The sequence below is a fragment of the Copadichromis virginalis genome, linkage group LG7 (assembly GCF_057382275.1).
Source record: "Copadichromis virginalis isolate Kocher_CV1m ecotype Utaka linkage group LG7, C_Virginalis_male_GT1.1, whole genome shotgun sequence".
Lineage (NCBI taxonomy): Eukaryota > Metazoa > Chordata > Actinopteri > Cichliformes > Cichlidae > Copadichromis > Copadichromis virginalis.
Genome location: NC_140624.1, coordinates 6,363,183 through 6,378,596, shown reverse-complemented (window position 1 = coordinate 6,378,596; position 15,414 = coordinate 6,363,183). Strand labels below are relative to the sequence as shown.

General features: G+C 40.2%; 1 protein-coding gene across 4 annotated transcripts in view; it reads left to right on the top strand.

The window, feature by feature from the left end:
- Positions 1-15,414, top strand: part of brsk2a (BR serine/threonine kinase 2a) — a 177,060-nt gene that overhangs the window by 106,132 nt on the left and 55,514 nt on the right. For all 4 annotated transcript variants that reach the window (XM_085461386.1, XM_085461387.1, XM_085461385.1 and 1 more), the window contains one exon: positions 11,734-11,819. In XM_085461386.1, the coding sequence (XP_085317512.1) occupies positions 11,734-11,819 (86 nt within the window). The remainder of the gene's footprint in view (positions 1-11,733; positions 11,820-15,414) is intronic.

The window sequence follows — 15,414 nt, the reverse complement described above, 5'->3', positions numbered from 1 at the left end:
AGTAGTTTGGAGATGCAGCAGTGTGCAGTATAATTGCCCCCTTAAGCAAATATTTGAAACACTGCACTGAGGACTATAAGCCGAGAACAGCACGACAATGCCACAGCTTTGGTGCGAATAAAGGCAGAAATATTTAGAGTTAATTAACAAGATCAGGGCTGTTTGATTATGTGGATTTTCACAAATGAACATATCTAGTATAATTTGTGAAGTCTATATGTCTTAGTACATAATACAGATGCCCTGAAATGAAAGAAAAACTCCTTTTAGACTGTCTATATGACACTATAGTATCTGAGTTTTAAATGCGCAGATTGTAAAATAATAATTTCAAATAAAACAGTCACAGAAAGACAAGGAATCAAGGTTCAGCACACCAACCGACAGAGATTGTGGTGGGCGGGTGAGGAGCAGAATGCCATGGCCACAGATGAATCACACAACTTCTAATCTTGTTATCCCGACACCTCTGTGACAGCACTGTAGCTTTCTTTCTCTGCCATCTCTTCTTTTCCCTCCTAATGATTATAGATTGTCCCTTCTCTCCCATCTCTGTATTGCCGCAAGTGAGTTGGATATAGAAATGCCTCCAACATACACACATCCTCTTTAACTTAATGTGTGTTTATCTGTTCGTGTGCATGTCCGTGCCTCTGAGTGTGCACAGACACCCTTTAAAATAAATGGGTTTCATATATTGTGCCTTGCCGTGTTGATCCATCGGCTTTGTCTGGTGCTGAGCCAGAAACTAGGACTTAACTTGGTTTGATTTTAACAGGTTGACTGCACAGAAAGACCATAGAATTACCAACTTTGTTTCTCAGCTGTGCTTCCGCTCAATTCTGCTGTTGATATAGAGTATGCTTAGGTTGGGTGCTTGCATGACATGCATATGCATGCTACTGGACACGTTGTAAATGTTGGAAAGAAAAATTCTTCTGAATTGGACTGCAACAGTGAAGATTTCGTACAACTGGGAGTACTATTACCATCACAGAGCAACACAAAGTGGCTCTGTCCAAAATAGAAAGAAAAGTGGGGGATCCTGTGGCCCTATCGAGCATGGATTATACGAGCATCAGTGTCTGTGTTTGAAAAATAGATGCCTCACAGGTCCTCAGCTTGCAGTATTGAAGAAGCCACCAAGCAGAGTTTCAAAGAAAAGCTGGATCTAGGGCTGTCCAAAGTTAAAAACAACAAAGACTTTGGACAGAAACTCTCACAGACACAGGTTTGAGATCTTTGCATTAAATATTTTTGAGACATAAAGCAAATAAACGATTTTATAGGAGTGCATGACATCTGTCAAGCATGTGGAAGAAATATGATGGTACTGATAAATTGGAGGATTTTACAGGATAAAAGATTGCTCCATTTTGCTACATGCCATACGCTATGGGCACAGCTTGACTGGAGACATTTTTCTCTATCAACAGGGCAGTGACCCGAAGCTCCAAACTGTGCAAGAAATATAAGAGAAGAAGTGGTCAGCTGGCTTTTTAATGAAGCAGTCACCAGATCTCAACCTGGCTGAGCTGTTGTGAGAACAGCTTGATTCTAAAGTTCTTATCAAAAATATGAGAAAAGTGCCCCGTTTCCTTTTTTTTTTTTTTTTTTTTTCCTTTTCTTTTTTTTTTTGGTCTCCCAGTTTCCTCACAGCATCCTGTAGGGACCTAAAGAAGATTATTTTTTCCCCATATTCGGCCTTGTTCTTTGCCCGCTATCAGTCACGATGAAGGACACTCCAATTGCTTTCTAATCATCCAAATCAGTTTTTTCACAGTCTGTACTGAGTGGCAAAGAGGCTCTGATGAAATGGAGAATAGATTTTGCCTCCAGTGCCCGAAGACTGGTTTTGAAGTTGAAAGAAAGTTTTAGCCTTACTTGTGCGACTGTATAACTCATGGGTCAATATCACTGACTGAAGACACCAGACACTGAGGTTTACACACTTCTGACTGGTACTTGGAATATTAAGCATCCGGCACGTAAAACTGTGCGGCTCTTGACTGCTGCTTTGCTGCTGCTCACTGTGGCGACAAAGCTCATCAAACACATGCAGTGTTGTTTGAGTGATTTTACCTTTCATATGCCTTATCCTGATAAAACAGAGATGGAGTGCAGACTCGAAATAATGAAATGCAGGATAGCAGAACAGAAGATACAGCAGGATCCCCCATTGAGCTCGACAGGAGACAGACAGACGTCTGAATCGATGGCATTTGTTTCCCCTCTTCAAAGGCAACAGCTGCTGTGTTGTCAGATAGATGAGAAAGCTTTATTTGCGTTTTTATTTGTTGTTGCTTTAGTTTTTTTTTCTTTTTCTTTTTTCTTTTACTTTGTGAGCAAAGGGCATATTCTTTCCCCCTTAAGTAGGGAGATGATTTCATTGAAGAGATCAGCTGAGTTCCCCTCCACAGTTCAGATAGCTTTTCATGGCTATTTATTTATGCTTTTCTCCCTGTCGAGCGTGAATTTGTCTTCCTTTTCAACCACTGAATGTTGGTAGAATCCTTTATCCACCTGTTTAAGTAGGTACATCGTGTTCCTTTTAGAGGAAAATACTCCAACCTCTATCTTTACTTTCATATTTTACGTCCAATGTGCTGCATAGAATTCTCAACGTGTTCCCTATATAAATATGCTTTTGGCCCATAGCCCAATGGCCTGTGATTGGGCTTACTGCAAGATATCAACCTCCAGCACGATGCAGTTGTCTTCATTATTGTGAATAAATTCACTACTATTTGTACAGCATGGTGGAAATTTAGAAAAGAGCAAACATTAGCACGATTCCCATTTAGTGTTGTTTATATAATTCAGCGTGTGTGTGTGCGTGCGTGCGTGCGTGCGTGCGTGCGTGCGTGCGTGCGTGCGTGCGTGCGTGCGTGCGTGCCAGTTTTGTTTTTTGACCACTGAAGTGAGGACATCAATTGGTAAAGTATCTTCCAGGCTAATTTGCATATATTTACTCGCTTTTATTCACGTTTAGCTGTTGCAAATAAACACGTACATTTGCTCCAAATATGTTAATGACTGGTCAGTGTGTCGAACATCAAAAGCAGAACAGTTTTAACTTCATCAGCTCCTGCATCTACATTTCTGAGGGGGATTGTTAGCTAATGACCCCGTTGTGCGACCACTCTCTCAAGGACGTTCTTTCCTCCATCCTTTTCTCAGTCACATACTATACATGACTACAAGGCATAAGTGCAGGCGTGTACTGTAAATTAGTTTGGACACTATATTATTGCATATGCCATTTATATAATGAAGTGGTAATAATGCGCAGTACTAACAGAGAACTTGCGCCCGTTGTGTTTCTTTAAATATGTCTAATACTCACTGTATCGCCTAATTAACAAGTGTGAATGCTAAAACAACTCCCTCATTACAATGTGAGATTCATTCTGAACTTATTTCCAAAGTTTTGAGCTAATTTAAGTTGTTTCAGCTGACCACTCTTACTTATTGACTTCTCTGTCTGTCTGCAGTTTGTGTCAGTAAATAAGTCACGTACTCATATGTGAAGTTAATTAGTTGGTAAGTAAATCACATCAGCTCATCACCTATGTCTGCCTGAATTACCGCACCAAATTATCCCTGTCAATTTTTCATTACCTACTTTCTGTAAGTTGTTGTTTTTGCACATCACTTTACAAACCAGTGCAAACCAGAATGACCACTAGCTTACTAGTGGCAAAACTAAACATTAACGTTTGTGTGTGCAGCTTTTTCTTCTAAAAAGAATTACAAGAATTTAATGTAAATAAGGCATTTAATGCAAATTTGTCAGAATAGTTAGATAATCCACTTTCCTGAACAGCAGCAGCAACTATTTTATTAGCCTCAAATATAGACAACAGTAAGTTATTAGCTTTACCCTAGTGTAAGTGATACTGTACAGGCGACCTTCAGATCTCATCATTACATTCTGTTCTGAGCTCTACCCTCAGTGTCTATGAAAGCCACTTCATTAATCCACATTTCACATCTCTCCACAATCCAAGGTTACCGTACCAGTCCCGTCTTGTGAAATTAGTGAGTGACATAAACGAATGAATTGACAATAACCAAAAAAAACCAAAACAAAAAAACTTTGCTGCCAAAGCGATCCACTGCCTGCCTGTCACTGTTAAATTGCTCGTTCTGCATGAAAAAACATGCATAGTCATTCACATAAGCAATCACACGTCGTCTCTGCGACTCTTTAGCATGTGTCCTTCAAGCGCATCCATAAGCTCATGCAGTGGATTTGAAGAGGTTTTCATGATTAGACCCAGTGTCCGCAGGGTCTAAAGCACCTCTGCTATTAGACATTATTAGGACCAAGGTTATCCAGGGACATGTCTGTTAGGGTGAAATGATATGGCCTGCCACTGGTCTAAGTGCCAGCCTGATGAATCTGTCAACAGCACAGGAACACATCACAGACATGATTAGAGAGATAGAATGAGAGAAACTGAGAATAAATGAGGGCCAGCAGAAGAAGATGAAGAGGAGTGATACCAGAATTGGTCTTGGGTGGGAAGGGGTAATGAGCACAATTTCAAAGGTTGGAAGATGGATAAAGGATAAGGACTAGCCAGCTAGCAGAGACTATGTCCAGATCGATTTACATGTCTCTGGCATTGATCAAACTCCCCCGTGTAGGGAATTTACCTCCGCTTCACAAAGGATGACTGATAAAGTGATTATCAGAGAAAAACCTGCTGCACTGACTGACTGCGTATGTATCAGTGTATTTTACATTTGTGTATTTGTGTGGTCCACAAGGACGGAGAAGTGATAAACAGAAAAAGATGAAAGTAGAGAGAGATTACTTTTTTCAGTTCAAAAACATTTCACTGAAATGGGATCATACAAATAAATGATTTTATTTTGTGTTTGTTTTGCTCCCAGTGCGACCAGCTCAGCTGTGAGAGATAACGCAGCTACCTAATGCGCACACGCCTCACCTCAACAAACACTGTTAAATCCACTGCCCCGAGCCTGTCTTTGTAAATTTCCAAACCAATTTTGGATAAGCAGGTTCCCCCAGAAGCACACATTAATATCATCTCAAAGTTAGTGATTATTCCCTGCACAAGAAGTAGATTTGGGACACATTACAGACTGATGCCCTCTGCGATGTTGTAGCTTGTAGATAGTTTGTGTTTGTCCTTGAAACAGATGTCCTTATATGCTGGTTACCAAGACTGACATGCAGCAGTCTTCAGCGAATCAACTCCTTCCAACTAACATGCATGTGCAAGAACACAGACACACACACACACATGCTTGCATGCACACCAGCTTGGCTACCTCCTGTCCCTTATTCTGCCCTACTGGCTCACTGACCGACATATGGATGGATGGAGGTGGCTCTTGGCTTGCCATGATCAGTGGAGTGTATGTGTACAGTGTGTGTGCAGCATAGAGTAATGTATCCACATGTCACAAGTATGAATGCTGACAAGCTGACTGGTTTTGTCTGTGAGCCAGTAGCCAAGCTGTGTTGTCTCCTCCCCTTCTGCTCCCTAACAGTTAGACCAGGTCTCCTTCTCTACAGCCATTACCCCATCCAGATCTTACGCCTATTTTCCCCATATGTTAACTGTTCATTCTATCATTACCCTAAAATAGTAACTATATATATAAATGTCATAATGTAGAGTGAAACATGATATCTACTTGTATAATGTTGAAGACTGGTAGATTAAGAGTAAAAACTGCTTTGTTTAAAAAAAGTAATCTTTGAATTATAAAGCTGAGCTGTATGAAAATACATATTCGGGGGGAAAAAGACGTTATGCTGTAAAGATAACGATCTCTGGCACAAAGCTGTTAGAAAACAATATAATAGATTAATGTTAAACCATGACTCATGCCATCATAATCCTATATTTTACACATCTTTCAAAACGCTGAGAAATATGGAAACATAAAAAAAAATCATTGTTGTCAGTTAATGTCGATATTTGGTTTGTTTTGCAAAGTAAAGCTATTAAAGTGGAGAGGTCTCTCGCGTCTTTTGATGATTGTAACTCGTTACGTTGCTGCCTTGTGTTATCATTCACACTCTGCTTGGTGCATGGCAATGTTAAACAGGTTGTCCTTTCCCCATGTTGTGTTAATTAACAATAAAAGACCCAGGAGATGGGGTGGTGACGTGCAGGGAAGATGGCTCAAGCTGGCACCACTGCTCCTCCCCCCATTTCATAACACTTTTCTTTTGCTGTTCTCCGTTGGAGAGAATTACATGGCTTTTCCTTTATCCCTTCCACATCCACACACCCTCCCCTGTCTCTCCTTTGTTTTGTTTTTTTTAATCCACCCAGCAGCTTTTGCACGCACTACGGCCTCACTGTTAGCATAGCCACCTTTTTTTTTTATCTGACACACATGGCTGCCCTGCTGACTTTGATCCTTAGATCTCAGTATCAAGGGGCCATTCACTCACTTGCCTGGGGAGGTGACAGAAATGTCTGTGTTTTCCTTCTGTGGGGTGAGAGAGGCCGGCTGGAAAAATGGTGTGAGGTGCAATAAGTGGAGAGTGAGAGATGACAGAGCCTGTGATCCAGTATTTCACCCTTTGAGATTTTGGGCTGGCTTCTGTGTTTGGTCATTCTGTCACATGCGACATGAATCTAATTTCTTTGCGTCTTTGTTGTTGTCTGCATGCCTGTAATCCCCTGGCCTCTATCACTGGCCATGGTGATAAAACTATTGATGTTGCCACTCATTTGTTTGCTCATCCATTCGGTCATTTAGATCCAGGGCTGTAATTTAACAAATCAATAGCAAGCTGATGGAACTATGCTAAACTGGCTGCCATCCTCTGAATTTGGAGTGACACCACTTACTCCTTTTGTCTTATTTTTCCAAGTAGCTACAGCCTTCTCAGCCTTTCTCCCTCACATATGCGTATTATTCTATTGCAGCATCTACATTTTGCTTGCAAATTGTAGTAAAGGTAATAAATCATATAAGCTGTACTTTTTAGACCGAACAGCATCAAGACCATTAGGACCATGAGCCTTTTTCTTTCAGCATACAGCTTGCTTTTTTATTACAGCTTAACTGTAGTTGCAGTTGTCTTAGTTAACATCTTTTAAAAAAAAAAAAAAAATCACTGTTGCTGTTCCTTCCTATTGATTCATCTATTGTGGCAGGATGTGACACTGATGGGAAAGCCTGTGGGTCGAAGTGTGCCAATCAGCTCTTTCACTAACAAGCTCCTGTTCTGATGTCTTCTGCTAATGATGTCCACTTCACAACAATAACCACACTGCTTTACATTCGACCCCTTTTTTCTGGTGAGGCGTCTTTTTTCCTGCCTTGCAGACCCGTTTTGTTATCGAGAAATTGACCAGAAATTGCTGTAATTTGAACTGCCAAACAAAAAAAGAACACAAGACAAGATAAAAAGAGTGTCTTCATCTAACCTCTGTTTAGGTGCATGTGTGCATCTTGGTGAACAATGTCCAAGTGCCTGCTAATAAAGGCCTAATGAAGTCCCATGGAGAAATGGCAACTGGAGAGAATTGTCCACACTCACAGATGTGAAATTTAATGAGCGACTGTGGCATGCACAGGAGCCGGGCCAAGATGGGGAATGGCCACCTGGTATTGTTTATTACTAGCATGAAGTTACAGAGTGTGTGTATTTGAGTGAGTGGGCAGTTAGTGGCTGTGTGGATAAATGCAGAAACCGTTGGTGTTCCTCCTTTGTATGTGTTTCATGCATTAGGTATGCATGAATCCACTGCATGAACAGAACACATACTGTGTGACCCCTTTTCCAGAAGAAAGCAAATGAGGAATAACCGTATTTTTCCAGTCACCTTTTGATAACTGTAGGATACTTAAAGAAAAAAGGCATTACTAGAAAGAGCAAAGGTTGCTTCACAGATTTATAATAGTATGTTAATCAACACCAAATCTTGCAATAAGCAGACTGTTGTTCAGTTAAGTCTTCACATTAAGCCTCATTTCTCTTTTTTTCAATTAACTAAAAGGAGGTGTTAAAAGAAGCTTAGGATGTCGGCCCTGTAGGATTTCGACAGCTCATCTCGAGTCCTGGTTAGCATTAGTCTCCTTGCAGGGAGCCTACTGCCAGCTAGCGAGCTAGCCACCATGGGCTCATTCTTAACAACGCACCTTAGCCTCAGGTGAGAAAGTGGCATAGTGTCGTGCTGCTGATAGCACTCATTAGTGTCTGGATTAACCCTGATTAGCCTAGCTTTTTCTCATACCAGTGGTAATTATCCCTTTATACCCTTTTCAGACTCAGACATGTGCCTAGTTTTTCTAATATATTTTATATAGCTTTTTATTCTCTTGTGGGTTTTTTTTTTTTTTTTTTTTTTGTTAGGCCCAGCTTGAATAATAAAACGCTGCACCGCATTTTCTTTGGAGAGACTGAATGTATTTAAGCAGTTTTTTTTAATTGTGTTTTTGCCAGATACAAAGTTATTTGCCTGAAAAATATGAATTGTGTGTAAAGGTATACCACAATCACAGACTGAGCAGAGACCACCAACAAAACCTGTTTTGAAATTAAAGCATTGTGAGTATAAGATAAGATAAGATAAGATAGAACTTTATTAATCCCTCGGGTGGGTTCCTCTGGGAAATTCGACTTCCAAAAAGCACAGCAACGACCGAAGTTACAGTTACAGAATTGTTATATATATATATATATATATATATATATATATACACACACACACACACACACACACACACACACACACACACACACACATATATATAAATACAGAGACAATATAAATAAAATATACGAAGGGGATAAATAGAATAAATAGGAATAAAAAATAAAAATACAAGTGAATTGCACATTTCAAGTATTGAGTCTATTGCACTGTTGACTATTTACAAAAAGTATTGCACAAGGTATTGTACAGTGAGGTGAAGAGGCACTACAGCTTAGTTGTTCCCCCCTCCTTTGTCCTCCTGTTTCCCCTCCCTCTCCCCTCCAGAGAGGAGTTAAACAGTCTGATGGCGTGTGGGACAAAGGAGTTTTTAAGTCTGTTAGTTCTTGTCTTGGGGAGAAGCAACCTGTCACTGAACAGACTCTTCTGATTGTTTATGGCCGTGTGCAGAGGATGCCCAGCATTGTTCATAATGTCCATCAGTTTCTTTAATGTCCTTTTCTCTGCCACTGTCACCAGAGTGTCCAGCTTCATGCCGACCACAGAGCTAGCCTTCCTGATCAGTTTCTCCAGCCTGCATCAGTCCTTCTTTGCTGTGCTGCTCCCCCAGCACACCACAGCATAGAAAAGTACTCCAGCAACCACCGACTGGTAAAACATCCTCAGGAGCTTCCTGCAGATGTTAAAAGACCTCAGCCTCCTGAGGAAGTACAGTCGGCTTTGGGCTTTTTTATACAGGTGCTCTGTGTTGCATGACCAGTCCAGTTTATTGTCTACCCACAGCCCGAGGTACTTGTACTTGTTGACCACCTCCACCTCCTCCCCCTCTATCTGAACCGGCAGTGGACCTTCTCTGGACCTCCCGAAGTCCACAACCAGTTCCTTAGTCTTTGAGGTGTTGAGTTGCAGGTGGTTTGTGTGACTCCATGCGACAAAGTTCCTCACCAGACTTCTGTACTCCTCTTCCTGATCATCCCAGATACACCCCATGATGGCTGTGTCGTCTGCAAACTTCTGAATATGGCATAATTCAGAGTTGTAGCAGAAGTCAGAGGTGTACAGGGTGAAGAGAAGAGGGGACAGCACAGTTCCCTGTGGTGCTCCTGTGCTGCTGACCACTGTGTCAGACATGATGTCCTTCAGCCTGACGTACTGTGGTCTGTCGGTGAGGTAGTCGGAGATCCAAGCCACCAGGCAGGGGTCCACCTCCATCCTGTTCAGTTTTTCCTGAAGCATACAGGGCCGGATGGTATTAAAGGCACTGGAAAAGTCAAGAAACAGTATCCTGACCGTGCCTTTTCCCCCATCCAGTATATAAGTCAATAAGACTTGGAGATCTGTGCATATTACTTATTGAACAAAGAGCTTTGGAGAATTTAATGAGAACATAGTTAGCTGGCAGATCACAGTTTTGACTTCATTCCACACGAGTGTTCATAAAGCCAAGCCACGCTGAGTATGACATTAAAGCAATGTGAAGGCTGTCACAGTCAAATGACATAGTGAAATTGATTTTGATGAGATTGAGAGAGGAGCCTTTAACTCGCGCTGTTCTTTCATCTTCATCCTTGTCAGTCAAAGTTAGATGCTGAAGGTGGAAGGGAAGATGGGCAAGAACTGTGGAAGGGTGAGCTGATGGCCGAGAGGAGACCAGGAGGACAGGGTGCTGAAGAGCAGTGGTGGATTCTCTCGAAGCGGGTTGCATGCTGATTTTCAGTGGCAGCTGTACATGCTGACAAAGACCTCTGGAGATGGTGATACAAATCCAGAGTGATCAGCTGGATTTTGGTGAAATTTTGCTTTGTACAGTGTACATGTCACCTAGTAGCTCTGTACACAAAATTAAACAAAAAGGACTTTAGTTGTCTCAGCTGTCTGTTTCTTCTGGACACAGTAGTGTTTATATTTACAGTACAGTCAATAACTCGAGTGTAAAGAAGCCTCTTGTGGGCAATGTTCATGTACCTGAGTGCACATTTTGACCCATATTGACCGATGCTTTGTGTTGTTGACTGTGGGTAAGAGCCAGTCCGTGGACAGTGTTCAAATGTGGAATTCCTCACATTTCTTATCGAAACAAACAGACTTGTGTTCACGTCAGGAAAACCAATGGATTATGAAATGTTAGTGTTTTCAAGGCTTGTTTTGGAAGAGAATGTGTAAGATAAGGCATATGCAACCTGTTTTCCATCTGTTTTTGAAGCAAACATGAGATAGCAGTTATTACTGGCTGGGAAGCTAACCAGCTCAGAGTCTGATCAAAGCTTATCTTTGTCCGTTCTCTCACTAGAAAGTAACAGTCAGGTCCTTTCCTTAGTTTACTTATTCCAAAAAGTTGTGTGTGTAAAATAGAAAAGAATGTAATGATTTACAAATCGCATAAACCCATTTTTATTCACAATATAAAAAACATATCAGATGTTTCAAGAACCAGCAGAAAGAACCAATACTGAAAATCACTTTTGGATGCTTGTGATCTTTGGGCACTCAGATGACACTGCATTAAAAGCAGATGTGATTCTGTCATGGAAATCACTAAATTGGCTCTGGAACACTTTGAGACAAAGCTTAAAACAGACTGAAGCAAACTGGAAAGAAGTTCTGTGTCAACAAGCAATTTTTTTGGAAAAAAATTGACTCTGACAATTCGGTTGCCTATGGAATTGTCGGCTGAGACATCTGGAAAAGCACCATTAGTGCTCACATGCTGAAAAGACTATGCCAAAAGATGTATTTGCATCTATTACAGCAGCTTGACTTCATAGTAGAAGACTCCAGGTGCTGAACTGTTTTGCCTGCAGTTGGTTTGTACGACTGTTACAGACTGGTGGAAACCCTTTCAGCAGTGCCTCATCAGGGGATGTTTTTAGGGTTATTGAGTGCTTTGCACCTAAAACAAAGTACTACACTACTTTGGTACTAAGGTTTAAAAAAGAGAAAGAAGGGAATATTTATTTTTTAATAGGCCCGATTATATTCTTCGTGTGGAGTCTTTTTAGGAATGTAGCAACATTGATGACGCAGTAATCAAAACTCTTTTTACTAATTTCTTCTTCCTTCTTTTTCTTTCTTACAGGTGGAGCGAGAAATAGCTATTCTGAAGCTCATAGAACACCCACATGTTTTAAAGCTACACGATGTCTACGAAAATAAAAAATACTTGTAAGTATCACCAGCTGATTTTGGTCCACATTTGATGTGTGTGAAATATACAAAATCATAATTGTAATGCAAACACAATAAAAGAAGAAGGAAATTTGTGTAGCAACTTTTGTGACTATGAGATATTCTTACAGTCAGCTGCTGTTTTGGACACCAGAACAGTTGTTAAAATGCCACAAATCATTGTGGTGGTCTGCAGAGCAGTTGTGATTGGTGTATTATGATTGCAGGCCAACAACTACAGCCTTAGAGGGATAGATGCTCCATTAGTATTGGCATGAAGCATTTAATTTAGTTGTGCACGCTAGGGGACTGCTAATAGGGCGAGGAAGCCTTCGTGATGTAAACACCATGACGTGCTTATCAGAGGCAACACCATGGCATTAAGAAACATTAGCCACGAAGAGCCTGCTGCAGCAGCTGCACATACACACACAAACACTGCACGCACACTCATGCAGACACTCATACATTTATCAGCTTGCTTTAGCAGTGGTGAGTGACAGCCCCATCAGTTGTTCATAGTAGACCTCTTGATCTATAGTGGACTGTTTGCCAAATAAATTCAATTAGTTTTCATTTTTAGCTTACAAAGCAAATAGGATTGGACATGCAGTGCTGTACATGTCATCTTTTAAGATGATAGGAACTGCAAAATATTATGATTCATCCTATAATTGGATTATTAAAATCACATTTTGTGCACATTGCTTCATGACTTCTGACAGACGGTCACTAGTAGCGTCACAAAAGACATTTTGCACCACAAGTGACTTGAATACACTCTGAGCTTTGCACAAGTGATGTAATTTTTCTCTTAATGTTTCTGATTCTTAGTGCGATATCTCCACCTGAAAGCCAGTAATTGATAGACATACAGCATGTTTGCAGCTTGCAGACCCAGAGCTTGAAATACTTATTATTCTGCTGGCACAAGCTGTTTAAACTGGTGTTGCGGGTATGTACAAGAGGTGATGGAGAATTTAAAGGAGCCTGAGAGGAATTTTGGTAAAAGAAACAAACTATATCAGAGAAATTCTTCAAGTAGCCTCAACTAGGAAATGCAAAATTTCTTACAAATCAGATAGTGTATGATTTTTTTTTAATTTTTTTTTTTTAGCCTAAGATGTATTGATCTTATTAAGTTTGTTGTTGTGAATCCTTAAGCAATCAATCAAGGAGTGCAAGATCTACTGTTGTTGTAAGAAATTTACATACACTTATCATGGGCATGAATGTCATGGTAATATCATTTTCAGTGATTTCTTTGAGCTGTTGTGGAATAATTGCACAGCATAGATTTTTAATGACTTTAAAAAACAAGAATTTGGTCCACAAGTTAGAAAATATTTATTCCCTCCACACGGGGACAAAATTATAAATACAGGTCAAATATTTGCATACACCCCCACTAAGGTTTGGTTAAAAGGCCCTTAGCAAATCGCACCTTAATCAGATGTTTTTGGTAGTCATCAACAAGCTTGTAGCATAATTCTGGCTGGATATTTGACCACTCTTGTAGATAGAATTGGTAGAGTTCATTTAAAGTGCTTGGTTTCCTGGCACAGACCTGCCTAAGAACAGTTCATAAATTTTCAATGAAGTTGAAGTCTGGGCTTTGAGAAAGCTATTCCAGAAGCTTAACGCTAGCTTGCTTTATTCATTCCAAAACCAGTTTTGATGTATCTTTGAGTTTCCACCATCTAGCTCTCAAACTCTAATTTATTTATAAGGTAAAAACCAAAAAACCCAACTTATATTGACCAAAGTGCTGTACCACATATTTGATAGAAGTAAATAGGCAAAGAGAACAGAAATAAGTAAACGTATGCTAGCAGGTGCTAAACATATACAGTCATGGCTGAAAAAAAGCATAGGCGACACAATGAGTAAATCAGACAAACTCAAATTCCTAATAAGTTTAGGTTTAGTTTTAAAATACTCAGTGGAAGGAGCAGACTTCACTGTGAGGGAAATGCTGTTCTACATTGCTAACACTCCTATGATTTAAAATCCAGAGTAGCAGACAGTCAGAAGCATGTGATCAGCTGACTGGAGAAAACAAGAAGTCAAGTAGCTGTGTAAGAGGTTGGACATGTAAAAAGGAGGCAGGTCAAGAAGAGCTTTACAGACAACTTTACAGAGCAAGATCAGAGGATCTTGAAATCACTTCTAAACTTCACTGGCAATAAGTGGAGAATAGCTTAAACAGATTAATATGATTTCTTTTTGAGGTGCCTTTGAGCAGCCTAGCAGCAGTATTTTGGGCTGAGCTGAATCAGAGAAGGAAAAAGCTATTTTTAACCACTGAGTTAATTTGCTTATCTTAAAGCCAGATTCAAATATCACACCAAGATTTCTGACCAAAGAAGAAGTTGTAAGAACAGGTTGGGACCTAAGACGGAACCCTGAGGTACCCCACAATAAAGTGTAGCTGTGGAAGAAGAATTGTTTCCAAAGCTGACACAGAATGGTCTATTTTTGAACCAGTGTAGTGCCAGCACAGAAGTGCAGGCATTGTAGGGGATGTTGTAAGCAATGGCATCACTGAGATTAAAGAGGACAAGGACCAGGTATTTTCTTGATATGAAGCTGAAAAAAAATCCTAATTTTTCTATCAATTTTGAGCAATCTACAAGTATCACTCATAGCAAAACAGCTCCATAACATGATGATTCCACTACCATGCTTGACAGCTGATATAGTTTGGTTAGGTTTGAAGGCCCCACCTTTACTCCTCTAAACATACTGCTTGTCATTGTGGTCAAACAGCTCGTTTTTTGTTTTGTTTGACAGTAAAATTTAGATTTAGAACTTTTATATAGTTCTAGAAATTTAGAACTTTAGAATTGGAGAAGCTTCTTGGATAAGAGCTAAAACATCTTCAAGAAACTTCAAGAAAAAGTTCAATCGCTTTCTTTCCAAGCTCCTTAGACTAACGTGACCTAGATGACTGAGAACCTACACAGCCATATCTGACAATAAATCTTTTTTCTTGAAGACATTTTGCTTATACATGTGGGCAGCTGCTAATATTGGTCGAGCCCAGGGGTGTGGATTTTGGGACAGGGGCTTTTATCTTGGTTAGCACCCTCACAGTCTATGGCTATGTAAAACTCTGTTCACCGTGTGACACTGTTGTTTCCGGTTCTTGGCAGGCTTGAGCCTTGGGGGTTCCTCGGTTGTTTCTGAACATCCTAACCAGTTTCCTCTCATCTGAGGTTGTCAGTTTAGGGCTTCCAGACAAGTACAAGTTATTCAGTTGTGACACTTCTGAATAACTTGTACTTGCATACAATTGTTTGAACTGTTGATCTTGGAATCTACAGTTGTTTCCAAATAGCTCCAAGAGACCTTCCCAACTTGTGTAAGTCTACAGTTCTTTTTGGTCTTCGCTGAAAGCTTCTGACCACAACTGTATGTCTATAAGAGTTAATAGTAGTAGTAGAATTTTCCTAAACCTTGAATACTTTAGCTTAGATATAATATTAAATCTGAAAGGGAAATCCTGATTCTTGCATCATAATAAAGCTATTTTTTCAGAGACAAATACAAATTTAAAACAGAATAATCGGAGGAATTACAGCAGTAACAA